This window comes from Miniopterus natalensis, chromosome 11, assembly GCF_054644295.1.
Source record: "Miniopterus natalensis isolate mMinNat1 chromosome 11, mMinNat1.hap1, whole genome shotgun sequence".
In the NCBI taxonomy this organism is placed as follows: domain Eukaryota; kingdom Metazoa; phylum Chordata; class Mammalia; order Chiroptera; family Miniopteridae; genus Miniopterus; species Miniopterus natalensis.
The window spans coordinates 19,434,426-19,456,282 of record NC_142091.1 but is presented as its reverse complement, the minus strand read 5'-3'; the positions used below and the strand labels follow the sequence as shown (position 1 = coordinate 19,456,282).

The 21,857-nt window shown below is 37.6% G+C and overlaps 1 protein-coding gene across 2 annotated transcripts; it reads left to right on the top strand.

The window, feature by feature from the left end:
• Nucleotides 1–1,948: 1,948 nt before the first annotated feature.
• BIRC2 (baculoviral IAP repeat containing 2) lies at nt 1,949–21,838 on the top strand. Of its 2 annotated transcripts, none has more exons than XM_087821576.1 (9): nt 1,949–2,068; nt 3,345–5,517; nt 5,610–5,709; nt 9,162–9,240; nt 10,103–10,151; nt 17,081–17,323; nt 20,474–20,728; nt 20,993–21,034; nt 21,147–21,838. In XM_087821576.1, exons 2-9 carry the CDS (start codon nt 4,683–4,685, stop codon nt 21,338–21,340), a joined length of 1,797 nt encoding a protein of 598 aa, XP_087677702.1. In that variant the 5' UTR covers nt 1,949–2,068; nt 3,345–4,682; the 3' UTR covers nt 21,341–21,838. The 2 variants fall into 2 exon arrangements, with proteins under 2 accessions (XP_087677702.1, XP_016062235.1); XM_016206749.2 differs by lacking the exon at nt 1,949–2,068 and adding an exon at nt 2,633–2,733.
• The last annotated feature ends 19 nt before the right edge of the window (nt 21,839–21,857 follow it).

The following is a 21,857-nucleotide window of genomic DNA, read 5'->3' as shown; positions in this document are numbered from 1 at the left end:
TCTACAGATTTATAGGTGTAGATATAGATAGATACCTTTTGGGGGGCTCCTTATCTTGTTCCTTTATTCGTCCATTCTTGTGCTAACACAATACTGCCTTAATTACTGTGGCTTTATTATACAACTTATTATCTGGTGGAAAAATCTCATCAATCTTACTTTCTTCTTTAAAATTGTCTTGAATCCTGTAAATATTTTTTCTACATAAATGTGAAACATATTAGAATGGCAACCTCAGCAGAAATATACACCTTATTTTTAAAAATCACCAGCAACTCTACACTTAAAATATATAAAGATTAACTGAATAAACTTGACACCAAAGAACAAGGTTGTACAAGGTTAAAGTTACAAAGTGGTATTTATTATACCTGAATGCTGTTACGTACTTTTCGAGAAAAAATATCTAAGGCTTTTGAGTTTTTGAAATTCAAAGTTTCCCCTATATTGAAGTATATTCATTATCTTTTTTTGGTCAGGACAAGAACTGAGTAAGAGAAATAACCTTGAATTCGGAACGACCGGTTCTTTTCCCACATATATAAGGAAAGTTCTGTAACTTTCCGAGAAGTAGTGACTAGAACTAAATACTGAACTGCTACCAAAACTCATGAGCATATTTGGAAGTTTTTAGTCATTTGGAGCCATGGCATTTTTCTCTGTTATCACAAATACTTTCTTTTTACTATCAACACTGGAACAGAAAACCTCCTGTTCTGTGACTGGCAGGCAGAAATGACGGGGACAGGGAATGGGAAATGGTTCAGGGTCTCGGAATTCCCGGCTGCTTCATTAAGTGGCTTGTCATTTGGAAGTTTTTGCCCCTGGAGTTCCCCTGAGAGAAGGAGGCATCGGATTTCAGTGACAAAGAGCGTGTTCACAGAACATAAATTAAGAAATGTGCTCGCTGCAATACAACATGTACTGCATGACAATGCATTTGTGGCACTACTGGGGAGGGGGGGCAAACTGTGCATGACTTGCAACCCCGAGATTCCTTATTTGCAATTTTCTATCAGTTAACTATTTAAAAACTTCAATAAGTGAGCTCCTTTGTGGTTCACGTACAATTTTTTTATATATATCCACACACATATATGAATATGTCCATTCCATCTTACCCATATTCAGAAAAAAACTGGCAGTAAAGCCTGGCCTGTAATACTGTTGGCGTCGCTAGAGATGAGCTTTTGAAATAAAGACACGTTTTCGTCAGTGCATCTCTCTCCAAAACAGAAAACCAAAAGTTTAAAAACAAAGAAAAGTTTAAAAATAAAATAACGCCGGTTAATCATAAACTAGATATAACCTAAGTAGAATTCCCAAGATTATAAAATCAAGTCTTCAAAATTAATCTGTTCTACTTCCCAACACTTCCGCTTTTTTCCATTTCCAGGGTTAAGCCGTTGAACGTTGACGCTACGCGGCTGAGATCCGCTGAAAAACGGTTACAGCCGTTTAAAAAGGTTACAACAGTTTACTTAACTGAAGCAAAAGAGCACCAGGGCGACTACTCCCCAGCGCAGTCGCTCCGGACGGGCGCAGGCGTCACACGGAGGCCTTTGGCCCGAGCTGCGCACATAGCTCGGAGCTGACGTGGTGAGAAAGCACAGAAAGCACCGTGCAGGGGCGTTTCCCCAGGATTTTCCAAGGGTCAGCCTCGCCGGCTCACGGGTTTGCCACGTCCCCCTCGGGAGAATGTCAGGCACAGACAGGAAGGCAAGTGGCAAAAGCGCTCGAACCGCGAGCTTGAAAACCTTAACGCCGGATCGATGCGCACGCCCCGCCTCGCCCCGCCGGACGCCCCACTAACCGCACAGGAACGCGCGCCGAGTCCCGCTCTCCGACCGCAGACTCCCCGGCGCCCCCGCGCCCCGGTGACGCATTCCCCGCCCGGCGCGCTGACGTCACCGTGCGTCGATGTGGGCCCCCGCCCGGGCGGGGGGAGCTTCGGCAGCGCCAGGACCCTCGCTGGCTCCGCGGCACGTCGAGTGGGCGCTGCTGCTCCTGGCGTGTGGAGGCCGCGGGGCAGCCGCCCGGTGGCCGTGTGCGCTGCGCCTGCCCTGAGGTGAGTGCGCCCCTTCCGGGCCCGGGCCGCGCGGGGCGAGCTGGGGCGAGGGCCCCCGGGGCCCACTTCCCCGAAGCTGCGCGGGCCGCGGGCGGACGGCCTGGCTGTGGAGCTTCCCGCGAGCTCCCCGCTGCCCGCTCTCGCCTGGGCTGTGCATAAGCTCGGAAGCTCCGACTCCAAGACCTGCAGTGGAAAATAATTTTTTGGGAAAAAAAACAAAAACCTGTTTGGCTGCCTGCTCGGGCCGCCGCCCACTTTCCCGGCCCTTAGACTTGGACCGAGAGGTTTGCTCTCAGAGCGTTTGCAGGGGTTCCAGCTTCAACCTCGGTGTGCTTTTCAGTGTGTGGAAACCGACACAGCCCTGTGGCGACGAGGCGATTGATTTCAGATTGGTTTCGGCGGCGCCCCGCCGCTTTCGCAGTCTTTTGTGTGCCGTGAGAGATTAGCGGGCAGCCCCCCTCCTGCTCCCCTCTCCTCTTCCAGTCCGGCCCCCTCCCAGCCACAGCTTGCGCAAGGAGGGCTGAGTTCACGGCACGGTGCTCGTGGGTAGGAGCGTGTCATTTAAAGGGGTAACAAGCCCGGTGCCACGGCAGCGTCCACGCCAGTGCCGCAGCCCCGCGCCCAGTGCCGCGCAGGCCGTGGTGCTGCGTTTGTTCCGTTGCGAGGTGCTTGCTGTTGCGGTTGCTTTGGAATTGGGGGGGGGGGGGGGGGCTGTGGCGTTGAAGGATTTATATTAATGAGTACCCGATGCGTGTTACTCTGACCGGTCAGTTTGCCTAGTCCCGGGGAGGCTTGGCATTAAAAATAATTACAAAAATAATTACAGTCTAATTACTGTCCTGGTCTATAGTTACGGTCTAATTACTGTTCTCCTGTTGCTGATGGGGTACAGGGAGTCTCTTGGGCCACTGTCTCCTTTTGCCAGCGATATTCTTAATTAAAAGTTGTCACCAGAAAAGGGGACACCGAGGGCAAAATATTTTCATATAAGGAAATGTCCGTTTGCCTTTAAAGTTGTGTTTAAATATATATATATATATATATGTATATATATTTACATATATATACTTATTGTTAAGGGGCTATATTGCATTTATTTTAATTAAAGCTTTTCCAATTATTAAGTTTTTGTCACGAATGTGCTAGAATTAAGATGTATTTTCTAAAGTGTAAATCATTTTTAGAATTTATTGAGTAAATTGAATACTAGTGTATAACTGCTCTTTATTATGAAAATCGTTTTCTAAAATAGGTTTCTTGTGTTTTTTCTCCCCAGATTTACACCTCTGAAGAGACTACTTTTTTACCTCCTCATTTTTTTCGGCTGCAGTAATAAATCCCATTATGGAGACCCAGAAACCTTATAAAGGGATATAGCTTGAATTCTGTGGAGTGTAATTTTGTGTATGAATTATATTTTTAAAATATGAAGGGTTTTCAGAAAGGAGGCTAGTAGGGTTAATTACTGGTACATTATGTATAAGTAGTGATTCTGTTGGTAATACAATATTTTATTAGGCATTTATGATAGTACCACAAAGGACTACAAAGGACAGTTTATCTTGATAAATTGACTTATCTTTAATTACAAAATGAATGATATTATAGATGTATAATCCTTAAATGAAAGACAGGTTAATTTTTAAATGCAGTGTAGAAAGTTTCTGCTGTGGAAATTTTATGGTTAGCTAGTTAAGTTTATGAAGAAAATACCTTCAGTTCATCAGGTATAATAATAAAGTGGTATGCAGAGTTAGGGAGAAAGACAACGTAATGATGCTGCAGGAAATGGAAACATACAGACAATAATTAACACAGGTGGAAAAATTAGCAGTTTGTGAGCTTTAAGCAAAATTCATTTCATTTGACATCACACACAGTATAACAGGCATAGGTTCAACAAAGCTGGTGGGTGTTGATATCTCCAAAGTTATCTGAAACTAATATAACCCACTTAAGTAAATACTATGATAATAAGTTGTGTGAATTAGCCTTTAGATAATGTGACCATATGAAAACTTTAATTCTTGTACTAGACTGAAACAAAATTTTTATTTTTGATAATCATATTAATGTGCTTGTAGAGAAAGAAGTCTGCATAAACTTTTTTCCTCTTACAGCATAAAGAGTAATTGGTTTGATATCCAGTATTTGTAGTCTGTAACCAAAAGCAAATTTACGTATTCTATAGTTGTTTAGAACTTTGGAAATACAAACCTTTAAAAGTCAAGTAGTTTTAAATCTTTTCAGAAGTGTATCAACTTCTTTCAGGTCACTATGTTAGTATTACACTAAATAATGACCTACTAGCACCTGAGTTACCTAAAAGAGTTAATATAATCCCAAAGAGTACTATAGAGTATCTTGGTAATTTAGAAGAAATATTCATCCTACCTGAGTGTAAACTCAGGTGTAAATCCAGTAAAGTAGGTGTAGTGAATTTTAAGTAGGAGTCTATCATTTGATTCTCTTTTATATAGTAAATATCTAATTTAGTATGAAGAGATGAGAAATTTCATGTGAAAGTTTTTACCCATCAAAAAGTGAAATCACTCATGCACAAAACTACCTCCCAACAACTTGTCCTAGGTCCCTCATATCAAAAAAGAGTATAATGGAAGATAGCACGATTTTGTCAAATTGGAAAATTGACAGCAAACACACAATGAAATATGACTTTTCATGTGAACTCTACAGAATGTCTACATATTCAACTTTCCCCACGGGTGTTCCTGTGTCAGAAAGGAGTCTTGCACGTGCTGGTTTTTATTACACTGGTGTGAATGACAAAGTCAAATGCTTCTGTTGTGGCCTGATGCTGGATAACTGGAAACAAGGAGACAACCCTGTTGAAAAGCATAAACAGCTCTATCCTAGCTGTAGCTTTATTCAGAATCTGGTTTCTGTTACTAGTTTGGAATCCACCTTTAAGAATACTTCTCCAATGAGGAACAATTTTACACACTCATTATCTCCCACTTTGGAGCAAAGTGGCTCATTCAGTGGTTCTTATCCCAACCTTTTACCAAACCCTGTTCATTCTAGAGCAGTTGAAGACTTCTCCCCATTGAGGACTAACCCCTACAGTTATGCAATGAGCACAGAACAAGCCAGATTGCTCACTTACAACCTGTGGCCATTAACCTTTTTGTCACCATCAGAATTGGCAAGAGCTGGTTTTTATTACATAGGACCTGGAGATAGGGTAGCCTGCTTTGCTTGCGGTGGGAAACTAAGTAACTGGGAGCCAAAGGACGATGCTATGTCAGAACACCGGAGACATTTCCCAAACTGTCCATTTTTGGAGAATTCTCTAGAAACGCTGAGGTTTAGCATTTCAAATTTGAGCATGCAGACACATGCAGCCCGACTGAGAACATTTATGTACTGGCCATCTAGTGTTCCAGTTCAACCTGAGCAGCTTGCAAGTGCTGGTTTCTATTATGTGGGTAAGAAACTAACATAGCTCTACATTTTATCTAGTTCATTTTGATTGACATGAGAACGTGTGTACTCAATTTTAGTCTTTTGTTTTCTTAAGGTCGCAATGATGATGTCAAATGCTTTTGTTGTGATGGTGGCTTAAGGTGTTGGGAATCTGGAGATGACCCATGGGTAGAACATGCCAAGTGGTTTCCAAGGTAATTGTTTATAAAGATATTACTACATAAAACTGCTTAAAGAAGTGTAGGTATCCTTGCATGGTTAAGTTTACATTTCAGTATAACAAAGCTTCTCTTATACTATTGGGGAACGAGCCTTTTAAAACTTTCAATTTGAACTTTAATTATTTTGATTGAAAATGTTGTAGAATGTTCTGTGCATTTTTCTTTTGTAAGCCATGTATTGAGGGTGTAGTTCAACTTGATGACGCATTTACAATTATGGCCATACATTTCATTTATATATTTCCCATTTTGCTTTAAAGGAGACTTAAGGATTAAAGATATGTAAAATAGAAAAGAAAGAACATAGTTAGAAAAAGGTAAGAAGGGAAAAGGAAAATAAGAAGTGACATAAAATGGATCTATGAATAAGATAATTCATAATAAGAAAATGCATATAATATCCGATTGTTAAGTCTGATTATAATTGTAAATAATTTTTTTCTGCCCAATTTTATCTTGTGGTATGTCACATATCTCCTTTGGTCATTGACTCTGCCAGTAACTCCTATTTTTAGAAAGAATTTAGAGGCAATGTTGTTAAGGAAATGGAATTAGAAATTAATTCTGTTGGTGTTATTGAGTAGCTATTTGAACTTGGACAAATTGTGTGATGCCTTTGAGCCTCTCTTCTCTTTCTGTAAAGTGAGGGAGTTGGACTAGATGATTTTTTTTTAAATTGTGGTAAAATATACATAACATAAAATTTACAGTTTTAACCATTTTTAAGCACACAGTTCTGTGGCATTAAGAACATTCACATTGTTTCTCAATCATTACCACCATCCATTTCCAGAACTTTTTCATCGTATCAAATTGAAACTTGTATTCATTATACTAACTCAGCATTTACCTGGTCCTCTAGCCTCTGGCAACTACCATTCTATTTTCTGTCTCTATGAATTTGACTCTTATAAATGGAATTATATAATACAATGTTTTGACCTGTGAGTACCTTTCACAATATGAGGAATCTCTGGAACCCCTTCGGGAAGTAAAAAATCCTTTTGTCATTTTTGTGTAAGATAAAAACCAAAATTTTGAAGTAATAAGTATTTTATTATGGATCAGTACATTGTTAAAAGTTGTGTTTTAAAATATCTTTAATATTCATAATATGTCTAGATAAATTTTGACTTTCTAACTCTGAAAAGTGATACATATTTTATTTACTTTAAATAAGTTATGTAGGAAAACATGTTTTAGTGTCTGAATTTTAAATGAGTTAATTATGTTTGATTCTATGGGATTGTGTACATATAATTTGAAATATAAGTATACTGTATGAAAAAGTCAAGAACAAACTTTCCAATTCCAGTGTTTGAATTGCTGTATTTTGTCCTTTATAAAACAAAACAAAACAAAATCTTGGTTTATTTCTGTAACTTGTGTTTTGCTTTAAATAGATAAGTAAAGGAAAGAGCTTAGTGGTGCGTTTTTTGTAAATACTTCTGAAAACAGCAAATTTTCATTGTGAGTAATCTTTTTTTTAATATATATATATTTTGTTGATTTCAGAGAGAGAGGAAGGGAGAGGGAGAGAGAAACATGGATGATGAGAGAGAATCATCTATTGGCTGCCTCCTGCACGCCCCCTACTGGGGATTGAGCCCGCAACCCAGGCATGTGCCCTGATCAGGAATTGAACCGTGATCTCCTGGATTATAGGTCGATGCTCAATCACTGAGCCACACTGCCTAGACTGTGGGTAATCTTTAATCTCAGTAAATGAAAAGCCAGAATGGATAATTATTATCACTGTGTTTGAACACAGTTTATTTATTTATCAAATATTCAGATGCTTAATGGATACTCTTTTAGGTGCTGGGAATTTAATAGTGAATAAGACACCCAAAAATTGTCCTCATGGCATTCACTGGAGAAGGGGGATATACGGGGCAGTCAGAGTTTATTATACTTCCTATCTTTAATTGTTATGAATATTAGTTAATCAGTCCCAGAATAAAAATAATTTAAAACTGTATAAAGATCAAATGAGTGACAACTAGTTCTATTACTTGGTTGATAAACTTGAGTCCTGAACATGTGTATGATCTTTACTAATTCTGCCCATTCACCAATTGAAGGATATTTGAGTTGTTTCTAGTTTGGAGCAATAATGAATGAAGCCACTCTAAACATTAATAAACATTTGTGTACACGTGTTTTCATTTTTCTTGGGTAAACATGTCCAACTGTGATTGATGAGTTGTATGGCAAGTTTTGTTTTAACTTTATAAGAAACTGCTAAATTGTTAAATGTTAAATTTCCACTGACACAGTATGAGACCTCCAGGTGTTCCAAATCCTTAACAACATTTGATACTGTCGGTCTTTTTATTTTAGCCATTCTAATAGATATGTACATAGTGATATTTCACTGTGATTTTAATTAACATTTCCTATTGATTAATGTTAGTGAGCTTCTTATTTGCTTATTTGCCATCTGTACATCTTTGGTGAAGTGTCTGTTCAAATCTTTTGCCCATTTTTAAGTTGTTTTTTTTTTAAATTAAGTTTTGTGAGTTCATAATATACTATGGATACGGTGCTTTATCAGATGTGTTTTGCAAATGTTCAGTCTGTGGCTTGTTTTTCATTTTCTTAACAGTGTCTTTTGATGAACAGAAGTTTTTATTTTGATGATGTCAGTTTATCAGTTTTATCTCTTATGGATTATGCTGTTGGTTTCTTATCTAAGAAATCAATACCTAACATAAGATCAAAAAGATTTTCTCCTACCTTTTCTTCTGTTGTACATTTTACATTTATGTGTATGATTTATTTTTAGTTTATTTTTGTATGTAGTGTGGGCATAGGTTCATTGTTCTTTATATATGGGTATCTAGTTTTCTAGCACTATCTGTTGAAAAACAAAAGGAATGAAATGGAAACAGATTTTATGTGAACCTCCTGAAACACCTTTGAGAAACCCTAGTAGTTTGAAAACGGGTATTTGGATAACACTGTCACATTATATATAGATGAAAATATTTGACTCAGTATTATTTGGAGGGAGGGTTTGTGCTTTAAATGTAATGTAAGAGTTTAGCAGTTACTATATTGTGAAAGATCACATTTTAGGAATACTGTGTTAGTTTCTGAAACTGTATTAAGCCCCCAAATTAAATTGTCTAGAACAGCATTTTTCAAGCCTCAGTTTGTGCTCCTTTATAGGTCTAGATCCTTTTATTGTTGTTACTGTGTTAATAGAATGAAATAGAAAATATCAGAATGCATCAACACATAGTAAGAGTCTGTAATATTTGAGAATTTTGTTCCTGTTAAGTATATATGTATGCTACATTGTGATGTAAAGTGTTTATATTATGGGGTACAACAAGTGTGAAAGCCACTTTTCTGGAATGATCAGGTTATATTTTTGATATAAAACAATGAAAAAGAATAAATTTCCTCTTATGTTTTAGGTGTGAGTTCTTGATACGCATGAAAGGACAGGAGTTTGTTGATGAAATTCAAGCCAGATATCCTCATCTTCTTGAACAGGTAAATAAATTTTTATAATTGACAACACTGAATTCTCCTAAATAGTGATTACAAAAAAATATTAGAAGTGATGGTTACATCTGTTTTTTAATTATAGTTACAGGTTTTGTTTTCCTATTAATATCTTTAATTTTTATTTTTTTTAACTACCTTGTTAAGGGGGTTTAAAAAAGAGATTGTCTTTTGTTTTTAGTTTTTTGAAAATCACTCAACATACTACTATACAATTTGTGGTAAGGTTGGAGGAGAATATTTAGTGTCTATTTCATCCTTTCCAGAAAAGAAAATAAAATAAATGGTCAGGCATTTGGAACCTCTGAGAGTGATCCAACTGAAATATGACTAAAAGGAATGAGAAATTGTTAATACTTTTTCGTACTTTCCTGAAACTAGAGAAATACTTGAATTCTAATTTGGAAGTAGGTGAAGTTTAAGGAAATTTTTATGATGATTAAGGTAAAACAAAGCAAAGTGAAGAATATTTTTTAAATGTTTTTATTGATTTTAGAGAGGAAGGGAGAGGGGAGAGAGAGAAACATTAATGTGAGAGTGAAACATCAATCCATTGCCCTACCCTCCACCCCTCATCCCTCCACCCCCTCCAACTCCTCCACCCTGCATGTGCCCCTCCCGAGGTCAAACCCGCAACCTGGCCAGGAATCAAACCTGCAACGTTTCAGGTGCACTGGAAAACGCTCCAACCAAATGAGCCACACCCGCCAGGGCAAGCAAAATGAAGTATTATGTGAATTACCCAGTTTTCAGAGTATGTACATTACTTAAGGGAAACTTATTTTAATGTTACTTTGCAGGTTGTTTGAGATTTCTTATTTTACCTATTAATTTTTCTCTTGTTTCATAGCTGTTGTCAACTTCAGACACTGCTGCAGATGAAAATGCTGATCCACCAAGTATGTATGAAAATACTTCATATATGGAATGGGAATTTTTATAAGAATTTAGGAACCAAAGTGTATAAACAAAGGATTTCTGAGGTCATAGGAAAAAAGGCTGGAAGTTAACTAATAAATAATGTGTCTGCTAAGATTCATGACATTGTTAGAGGATTCTTAGAAGTGTACTAGTCTTTTTTATTTTTTTTATTTTTAGAGAGAGTGGAAGGGAGGGAAGAGAGAGAGAGAGACAGATAGACAGACAGACAGACAGACATCAATTGGTTGCCTCCTGCACGCGCCCCAACTGGGGCTGGGGAACAAACCTGCAACCCAGGTATGTGCCCTTGACTGGGAATCGAACCCAAATACCCTTTGGTTCGCGGGTCAACGTTCTAATCGCTGAGCCACACAAGCCAGGGCTCTTTCTTAAAATACTGACATTTCAAGTGGGGAATCAAGACACATGTTAAAGAAAAACAACCATAACAAATAGCTCAAAGAATACCAAGGAAATATGCAAACAATAAGCCTTCCAAGGAGGAAAAGTTGTTTGCTATAAGCTAGCATATTTGAAAAGACCCAGTTCACATATGATTTAGGAATTGGGCTAGATGTTAGGTATTTGTCAGGGGAGCTTTTTATCATGAAAGGGCAACTCCTCAAATGCTTTTTCTGAATCTATTGAGAGGATCATGTTTTTAATTCTTTAATCTGTTAAAGTGGTTATCATGTTTATTGATTTACATACGTTGAACATCCTTGCATCATAGGATAAATTCCACTTTGTCATAAGTATGATTCTTTTAATGTGCTTTTGAATTGTTTGTTAGTATTTTGTTGAGAATTTTTACATCTGTATTCATCAAGGATACTGGCCTGTAGTTTTCTTTCATTTAGTGTCCTTATCTGGCTTTCGTATCAGGGTAATGCTAGCCTCATAAGTGGATTTGGGGTTTTCCCTCTTCTTTAATTTTTTGGAGGAGTTTGAGAAGGATTGGCATTAATTCTTTTTTAAATCTTTGGTAGAATTCACCAGTGAAACCATCTGGTCTTGGTCTTTCTTTGTTGAGAGGGTTTTTCATTACTGCTTCAATCACCTTAGTTGCTATTAGTCTGTTCACATTTTCTGTTTCTTTATGATTCAGTGTTGGTAAGTTGTATGTTTCTAGGAATTGATCCATCTCATCTACACTGTCCAGTTTGTTAGCTTTGTTAGTGTTAGTTGTTCATAATAGTCTCTTATGATCCTTTGCATTTCTGGTGTTTCTTTTGTAATGTCTTCTCTTTCATTTATAATTTGAGTCTTATTTTCTAGGTTAGTCTAGCTGTGGTTTTTCAATTTTGTTTATCTTTTCAAAAAACCAACTCTTAGTTTCTTTTCTTCTATTTTCTTTATAATTTCTGTATCATTTATTTCTGTTCTAATCTTTATTATTTCCTTCCTTCTACTAACTAGGGCTTTGTTTCTTTTTTAAATTTCATATTGTTTAAAGTTAAGTTGTTTATTTGAGACCTTTTTAAAATGTAGGCATTTATTGCTACATTCCCTCTTACAACTGCTTTTGCTGCATCCTCTAAGTTTTGGTATGTTGTATTTTTGTTTGTTTTAAGATATATTCTGATGTCCCTTTTATTTCTTTGATCCATTGGTTATTCAGGAGTGTGTTGTTTAATTTTCTTGTATTTGTGAGATTTTCAGTTTTCTTCCTGTTGATTACCATTGTGTCTGGAAAAGATACTTGATATGACTTCAGTATTCTTAAATTTGTTAAGGCTTGTTTTTGGCCTGACACATGATCTATCATGAAGAATATTCCATGTGAGATTGGCAAGAACGTTTTCTGGTGCTATTGGATGGAATGGTCTGTGTATGTCTGTTAGGGCCATTTGGTGTATAGTGTTATTCAGGTTTACTGTTTCTTTGTTAATTTTCTTTCTGGGTGACTTATCCAGTGTTGAAAGTGGGGTATTAAAGTCCCCTGCAATTATAATTATTTCTCTCTTTAGTTCTGTTCACATTTGCTTTAAATATTTAGGTGCTCCAATGTTTGGTACATATATATTTACAATTGTTATATTATTGATGAATTGACTCTTCTGTAGTGACCTTCTTTGTCTTGTCACTGATTTTGACTGAAAGTCTATTTTATTTTATGTAAGCATAGCCACTCCTCATCTATTTTTACTACCATTTGCATGAATATCTTTTTCCATACCTTCACATTCAGCCTACCTGTTTCCTTAAAGCTAAAGTGAGTCTCTTGTAAGCAGTATATTGTTGGATTCTGTATCTTTTGATCAGAGAATTGTCTATTTATATTTAAAGTAATTATTAAGGACTTACTATTAAAATTTTACTTTTTACAAGTTCCTTTGTTCATTTCTTCTTCTCTTGCTGTCTTCCTTTCTGATTAATTTTTCTTTGTGTTTACCATGAGGCTTACATGAAACGTCTTATGTCTGTTTTAAGCTGATAACAATTTGCCTTCAGTCGTATACAAAAATTCTACAGTTTTATTTCTTCTCACCCCCATTTTACACTATTGATATTATACTTTTACATCTTTTTATATTAATAATACATTAGCAAATTACTGTAGCTATAATTTTTTTTTAACTTTTATACTAGAAGAAGTGATTATACACTTGCCTTTATCAGTAAGTTTTTTGCTTTTGTATGTTTTCTGCTGTTACTTAGTGTCCCTTCATTTCAAATTGAAGAAATCCCTTCAGCAGTTCTTGTCAGGCAGGTCTAGTGTTGATGAACTACCTCAGCTTTTGTTTGTCTGGGATGTTTTTATCTCTCCTTCATTTCTGAAGGACTGTTTTGTGTGATTGATTGTTTTTATCTTTAAGCATTTTGCTATATCAAGTCACTCTCCTGGCCTGCAAGATTTCTGCAGAAAAGGCCTTAGAGGGTTCCCTTATATGTGAGAAATTGTTTTTTTCTTGCTTCTTTGAAAGCACAACTTTCTATTTCACTTTGACTTTTAACATATTATGTGCCTTGGAATAATCTTTGGGTTGATCTTGCTTAGAGTTTTTTGAGCTTACTGTTCCTGGATATCCATAACTTTCCCAAGATTTGGTAAGTTTTCAGCTATTCATTCTTTTAAAAAAATTTAGTATTTCTTTAAGTAATACTAAATTCTCCCTTTCCCTCTCTCTTCTTCTGAAATATACATTATGTGACTGTTCATGTGTTTGGTAGTGTCCCATAATTCACATAGGCTTTCTTCACTCTTTTGATCTCTTTTCTTTTTGTTTCTATAATTGGCTAATTTCAAATGATCTGTCTTCAAGTTCTCTGATTCTTTCTTTTGCGTGATCAAGTCTGTTGTCGAATCTCTCTGTTGAATTTGTCAGTTCTGTCATATTCTTCAGCTCATGAATTTCTGTTTGGTTCTTTTGTATGTTTTCTATTTCTCTCTTTTTTGTTTTTTGTTAATCCTCACTGAGGATATTTTTTCCATTGCTTTTTAGAGAGAGTGGGGGGGGGCGGGGGAGAGAGAGAAACATCGATGTGAGAGAGACACATCAATTGGTTGCCTTCCGCATGTGCCCCCACTGGGGCTGAGGATCGAACCTGCAACCCAGGTATGTGCCCTTGACAGGGAATCAAACCCTCAACCCTTCGGTGCACGGGCTGACTCTCTAACCCCTGAGTCACACTGGCCAGGGTGGTTTCTATGTCTTTATTAAACTTCTAAGTTTGTTCATATGTTGTTTTCCTCATTTCATTTAGTTGTCTATTTTTGTTCCCTTGAATTTTATTAAATTTCTTTAATTGATTCTTTTAAGTTCATTATCAGGCAAATCATAGTTGTCAGGCGAATCGTAGCTTTCCATTTCTTTAGGGTTGATTAGTGGAACTTTATTAGTTTCCTTTGGTGGTGTGATACTTGCCTGATTTACATGATACATGTAACCTTGCCTTGGTGTCTCTACACTTGAAGGAGCAAACAGCTCTTTACAGACTGGTTTCGGCAGGTAAAGACCTTCTGTAGGTTCCCCTGGCTGATGGGATTTTCTCTGGATTGTAGTCATGCTTGGTTGGAGCTGTTATGAGGCTGTTGCTGGGTCTGTGGTGGTATCTATGGTTGATGGGCTTGTTGCTAGGGACTTGGGCTGGCTTGGATCCTATCTGGTCCCTTGGTGGATGGTACTGACTCCGTACATTGTTCAGTAGGATGTTGTTGGGACAAGGGTCAGTTTCAGTGTACACAGTTGGGCTCCAGATAGTGGGCCTGTTACCAGGTGTGCAGAAGAATGTGGCTCCCTTCAGGTTCTTGGGGGTAGGGGCTCCTGTCTGGTCATTGGGTTTGTCCCTTGATGCGCAGGACTGGCTCTGGAACATAACTGAGAGTGGCTGGAACTGAGCCCCAAACCTGTTTCAAGTTCAGCCGAGATTGAGGTCTGTAGACCTGGCTCTGGAGGCATGGATGGATATGTCTCCTACCAGGTCCCTTGGTGGACTGGACTGCTCCTTAACTTAGAGAGGCTGGAGTTGTTTCAGGATCTCCTGAGGTGCAGACATGAGTGTCTCCCACCAGTTCCTTGTGCAAGCATTACTGCTGTGGACTGTGGTTGAGAGGGACTGGAGCTGAGTAGGACCCTTTCAGTATCTCCAGGTGCTCAGTTGGGAGTATCTTGCTGGGCCCCTGTGGCAGCAGGACTATGTGTGGACTGCAGCTGGGATGGGTTGGAACCCAGCTCTTTCAGAATCTACAGTCTGATAGGTGTATCTCCAGTGGCTCCTGGGCCATGGCTTTATCTGGTTCATAGGCAACTTCAGTGTCCACAGCTGGGATTGAGGTCTTTATGCTTGATACCCAGAGCATAGGTGGGCATGGCTCCTCTCCATTCTCTTGGTATTGGGGACAGGACTAAGATAATTGGATTGTAGCCAAGTCCTGAGGGATACGAAGCTGTTTTGGGGTCAGTTGGTTAGAGCGTTGTACTGTGCACCAAAGGATCATGGGTTCCATTCCCAGTCAGGGCACATCAGCAGGTTTCAGATTTGATCCCCAGTCGGGGCATGTACAGGAGGTAACCAATTGATGTTTTTCTCTCATATTGATATTTTCTCTCTTTCTCTCCTTCTCCTTCTTCACTAGAATCAATGAAAAACATATCCTTGGGTGAGGGTTAAAAAAAAAGTTTGACTCAGGCATCATTCCCGATTCTTCTCTTTACCTTATATATTTAATTAGAAGTCCTTTCATCTCTACCTTAATCTTACCACTTTTTTCTATTTCCACCCCATCAACCTAATCCAAACTGCCATCATCTTCTATTAAGATATCCTAACAGGTCTCCCTGATTCCATTTTACCTCATTAAAGTTTATCACCAAGCTAACAGAATCATCTTTTGAAAAAAGAAATCAGGTTTTATCAGTCCGCTGCTTAAAACCCTCCTGGAATATTCTGGCAAACAAAATAAAATGTAAACCTCTTGCAAGGCTCTACATGAGCTGGGCATCATCTTCCTCTCTGACTGTCACTGCCACTTTTTTTTTTTTAAGTACGTTTTTATTGATTTTTTTTTTTTTTTGAGAGGAAAGGAGAGAGAGAGAAACATGGATGAGAAAAACATCCATTGCACGCCCCCTACAGGGATTGAGCCCAAAACCCAGGCATGTGCCTTCATTGGGGATCAAACCAGTGACCTCTTGGTGCATAGGACAATGCTGAACCAACTGAGCCACACTGACCAGGCATACCACCTTCTTTGTTTCTTGAAAATATCAAGCTTTAGTCTTTTTTTTTTTTTTTTTTTTAAATATATATTGATTTCAGAGAGGAAAGGAGAGGGAGAGAGAGAAATAGAAACATCAGTGATGAGAGAATCATTGATTGGCTGCCTCCTGCACACCCCCCACTGGGGATCGAGCCCGCAACCCCGGGCATGTGCCCTGACTGGGAATCGAACCCTGATCGCCTGTATCCTAGGTCGATGCTCAACCACTGAGCCACGCCTGGCCAGGCTCAAGCTTTACTTTTGACTTAAGGTTTTACACTTGATTTTCCCTTTGCCTGGAAGACTTCTTTCAGATACTCCCATAGCTCACTCCTTTTTATCACTCAAGTATTTGTTCTGGTGTTCTCTCTTCAGACAGGGCTTCCACATATGTTTGAGCAAGGGAGCACAGTACACGTTGTAGCCATTGTATATTTATGTTTATTATAACAGTTTTCCAGCAGATGGCAGTAAAGTGTCTTGAAGAATTATGTCTGTAATTTTCATAGAGCCGTGTTGGCTAGCATTGACCCTGGTATCAGAAAAGCTTTCCTGATTACCTTACCTAAGTGCCCTCCTGCCCCCTAGTTTGTTTTAATCACCTTCCACTGCTTTATTGTCTTGAGAGCATTTCACTGTGTGAAATTATATGACTGTCTGCTGCTTTAACCATATTCGATTATATCTTTAGACATATTTTGTGTGAACTAGCCTCCATTTTACTGTATTTCCTGTCTTTGCTTGTTATCCTCTCTGCTTCATCTTCAAGTCAGAGCTCTAATGCCATTTTTTTCCATGAAGTCTTTGCTGATTTCCCCAACTTTCCTGGCCCAAGTGAGATCATTTCTCACTTCTAAATTTGTGTAGCATATTAGCTTCTAAAAATGACTGTACATCTGAATCATTTGAGGAATTTTTAAAACATACAGATTCCTAAGCCTCATCCCTACTCTCTCATTAAGTAGGTCTGAAATGTAGCCTGGGAAATGGAAGTGGTATTTTTTTAAAAGTACAGCGTATTATTATACTCTCATTTGATCCTGATTAAGTTTAAACTTTTGTTGGAGTTACAGTAATTGATGCATGTAGCTCATCTCTCTTACATGGTATAAGCAACAGGAGAGTAAAGATTGTGTTGTAGACATTTTCCTACATATGTTTATATTTGTGGAATTTAACTTTCGTACATGTCTTTTCAAATAGTCGTTCATTTTGGACCTGGAGAAAGTTCTTCAGAAGATGCAGTCATGATGAACACACCTGTGGTGAAAGCAGCCTTGGAAATGGGCTTCAGTAGAAGCTTGGTAAAGCAGACAGTTCAGAGTAAAATCCTAACAACTGGAGAGAACTACAAAACAGTTAATGATATTGTGTCAGCACTTCTTAATGCTGAAGATGAAAACAGACAAGAGGAAAAAGAAAGACAAACTGAAGAAATGGCATCAGGTATTTGGGAATGTTAGTAAACGGCAGTATTTCTCAGTGGGGCTCATAGAGTTGTGTCACGTCACAGGACAGTTGCATCCTCACCTGTTCACTAATTGCCCATAGAGGCCTCCAGTCATTTCCAAACCGCACACCCCCTTCTCCCCTGTGCAGTGGACTACACTACTTGAGAACTATTGAGTTCAGCTTTTTTCTATATTTATTACCCAGTTAAGATTCCCTGATATACGCTAATCAGAGGATTTTAGCGTAACTCTTCTTGAGTTCTATTTACTTCTTATAACAAGTTTAAGTTGTTCTGAAAAAGCACGATTTTAAAGTTGAACGCAGGTCTTCTTTCTTTCTTTTTTTAAGTTCCTTCAAATCATATTAATATGATATTTGACCCTGTAATCCTTATAAGTGAATCTTATATAAAAATAGAACTGATGATAAAATCCTTGGGCTTGGCGAGAAGCCCCTGTCCAGCCCAAAGATAAGGAACTGATTTTGGTATTCATCCAGATTATGTTAAGTCTCAGACTCCCAAAATAGGTCTTTTGAGTAATCATTTCTTCAACAAATATTTATTGAACATGGACACTTGTGCAAGTCACGGTACTTGTTCTCAAGGAGCTTATAGACTAGCTGTGGAAACTAGTATGCAAAAGATAGGGTTAAAGAGCTAGCAGAGGTGAAGGTTGCATGTATAGTGAAAATTGGGGCATTTGGATTGGAAAATACTTTTTCTCTTTATTTCTAAAAAGAACTAAAGGGTAAGGAAAATAGACTTCACTTTTCACCACTTATTTCTCATTAAACTTATAAATGTAAAGATGTACTTTTTTTTAAGGCTGAGAACAGGCAGTTAAATATGGTAATTGGGACACTAAAAAAGGAAATTCTTGAAAAATACGTCAGGAATTTATGCTTATATTCCGTAAATTTAGGAAATTTGTGGATTTTATTTGATTTGAGGTTAAAGGAGAAAACATTTCCTGGAAACAAAAGAGATTAGACTTGGTTCATATGCAATTTTTAAAAAATTGGTATAAACATAGACATTTCTAAAATAATATTGGTAGTTAACTATGTACCAGATGTTATGCTGAATACTTTATGTATATTATCTCATTTAATTCTCACAACCTGTTGAAGGAGGTGCTGTTACCTATATTTCGCAGATAAGGAAACTGAGGAATCTGGAGGTTAGGATACATAGCTAGTAAGTGGCTATGTACGGGGATCTGTATCTGACCTGACTTTATAGCTCAGACTCTTTAACAATGCAGTACAATAGTCCCCACCTTATCCGCAAGCTATATGTTTTAAGGCCCCTAGTGTGGATACGTGAAACCGCAGATATGCTGAACCCTATATATACTTTTTCCTATGCATATATATATATATATACACCTATGATAAAGTTTAGTTTATAAATTAGGCACGTAAGAGATAAACATTAATAATAAAATAAAACAATTATAACAATGTACTATAATAAAAGTTATATGAATGACTTTGGGGCCATTATCAAGTAAAATAATGGTTACTTGAACACAAGCACTGCGATACCATGACAGTTGACCTGATAACCTCATGACTAATGTGTGGGTAGTGTATACAGTGTGGATACACTGGACAAAGGGATTTTTCACGTCCCAGTTGGGACAGTGAGATTTCATCACACTACTCAGAATGGTGCACAATCTAAAACTTATGAATTGTTTGTTTCTGGAATTTTCCATTCACTATTTTTGGACCATGGTTGACTGTGGATAACTGAAACAGTGGAAAGTGAGACTGTAGATAAAGGAATTCTGTAGTACTGCTTCATAACCATGGAGTTGAAAAGAACACTAGGAGACCTTGGTCTGCAACTGATTGTGCCTGTCACCTTGGACACGTTCTCATTCTTTTCTGAGTCTTTTCTATTTGAAAATGAGAAGCAGTCATCCCTATATTGTTTAATCGACAGGATCTTTGTATCAAGTAAGACAATTTATATGGAAGTGCTTATAAAAGTAAAGTGATATTTATCTTTTTGAATTAGTGTTTTCATTTTCTTTGGATAAACACCCAGAAGTGGAATTGCTGGGTCAAACGCTGTATCTGTTGTTTTTTGTTTCTGTTAGTCCTAATCTGAGGGTAGTTTTCCATTGATTTTTAGAGAGAGTGGAAGGGGAATGGGCAGGGGAGGGAGGGGGAGAGACAGAGAGAAACATCAGTGTGAGAGCGACACTTGGATTGGTTGCCTCCCGCATGAGCCCCAACCAGGGCCAGGGATCCAACCTGCAACCCAGGTATGTGCCCTTGACTGGGAATTGAACCTGAGACCCTTGGTGTGCGGGTCGACACCCCAACCTCTGAGCCACACCGGCCAGGGCTGTATCTGTTTAGTTTTTTTCAGGAACCTCTGAACTGTTTTCCATAGGGCCTACACCAGTCTGCAGTCCCGCCAATAGTACAGAGGGCTCCCTTTTCTCCACATCCTCGCCAACACACGTTCTTTGTCGACCTTTTGATAATGGCCATTCTGACTGGTGTGAGGTGGTATCATTGTGGTTTTGATTTGCATCTCTCTGATGATTAGTGATGTTGAGCATCTTTTCATATGTCTATTGGCTGTCTATGTCTTCTCTGGAGAAATGTCTTTTCATGTTCTCTGCCCATTTTCAGCGGGGTGATCACATTGTAAGGTATAAAAATGTCAAGTCACAATGTTGTACACCTAAAACTAATATAACCACTATAAGATTATACACCAACTATACTTAACATTTAAAAACTTTTTCAAAAGCAAAGTTATATAATGCAAGTGGAAATTAGTATGTATTATTAATTCCATGGGGGAAAGTACAGAGGTGGGAAATTTTTCCTCTAAAATTCTCTGCTTGCTTTCAACAGAATAAAGGAAAAGCAGGCTTCTAAGCATATAAATGTACTGACTTAAGAAAGGGACACAAACAGAGGCTCTGTGTACACTATATAATGTGCTTTAGCTAAACCTTCTGGAAGCTTTTCAAGTGAGAGACATTAACGTGCAAATAAGTAAATTTGTCATTTTTCAAGTTCCTGTTTAGTGCTAAGTTGCTTGTAGGGTTGGTATGAGTGTAGCCGGAGCAGTTTAAAATCTAATGGATTTTTTTCTTTCTTTTCTCTAAAATGAAGATGATTTGTCATTAATTCGGAAGAATAGAATGGCGCTCTTTCAACAATTGACTTGTGTGCTTCCTATCCTGGATAATCTTCTAAAGGCCAATATAATTAATAAACAAGAACATGATATAATTAAACAAAAGACACAGATACCTTTACAAGCAAGAGAACTGATTGATACTGTTTTAGTTAAAGGAAATGCTGCAGCCAACATCTTCAAAAACTGTCTAAAAGAAATTGACTCTACATTATATAAGAACTTGTTTGGTGAGTTTTTTAGTAAAATTATTTTAGAAATCCTTGGGATTATGTTCATCTTTGTATTTGACAAAATCCAGTTAGCAAACTATAGTCTGTAATTTAACATGTTCTAAAAATAATGGTCCTTTATTGCCCAACTAGTATGGCTGAATATTTTCTAATATATACTTAGAATCTATATTCAGTAGATAGTAGGTAAAACAGATAGGTAGTGGGTTAAGCAGTGTTACATTTGATAGTGATGCTTTTTGTGTATTTTTCTTTTCTCAGTGGAAAAGAATATGAAGTATATTCCATCAGAAGATGTTTCAGGTAAAACAAAATTAAGACTTAACACCAACATGAATTATTACTCATATTATTTTTTCAATGAGAACGAAAGTAGAAATTCAGTTTCACTCAAGTTTTTTGTTGTTGTTACTAGGACTGTCACTGGAAGAACAATTGAGGAGGTTGCAAGAAGAAAGAACTTGTAAAGTGTGCATGGACAAAGAAGTTTCTATTGTATTCATTCCTTGTGGTCATCTGGTAGTATGCCAGGAATGCGCCCCTTCTCTAAGAAAATGCCCTATTTGCCGGGGTATAATTAAGGGTACTGTTCGTACATTTCTCTCATAAAAGAAAAATGGGCTATATGTTAGCCTGTATGTGAAAGTCTTTAAAATGTTGCTGAACATTTGAAGCCATCTGAAGTAAAAAAGGAATTACTGGTTCTTTCATTAGTAACATTTGTGTTCTACTAGTAATGTTTCAAAAAAATATATTGTATATCATATTTAATCTTAATCTCTGCTATATCCAAGGGAAGATTTGTGTTTGGTGGGCTATTTTAGTGTACATGTGTGCACATAGGAGAAATTAAAGGAGTAAGTAGACTCAGTGCTATTATGTATCATTTCAGGAGTGACTGAATTTGGTATTTCTTAAAGCTTTGAGCACTACATTAGAGTGTAGCTTAGAACTGGAAACCAGGAACTCTGGAGTTTATCCAAGTTATGGTACCAAATTCTCTTTGATATTTTTCACTTGTGTCATTAAATAAGGATATTTCTTTTACTGGTAAATAAGCTTTTCCCTAATTTGTGAGAACCATCTTAATAAAGTTCTTTAAAAAGACTGCATCATCAAGAAATTT

Excerpts from the sequence above, each read along its gene's own strand:
- BIRC2 (XM_087821576.1), top strand. The coding sequence starts at position 4,683 with ATGGAAGATAGCACGATTTTGTCAAATTGGAAAATTGACAGCAAACAC. Across the intron at positions 5,518-5,609 it reads TGCTGGTTTCTATTATGTGG|GTCGCAATGATGATGTCAAA; the intron begins GTAAGAAACTAA and ends TGTTTTCTTAAG. Across the intron at positions 10,152-17,080 it reads TGAAAATGCTGATCCACCAA|TCGTTCATTTTGGACCTGGA; the intron begins GTATGTATGAAA and ends CTTTTCAAATAG.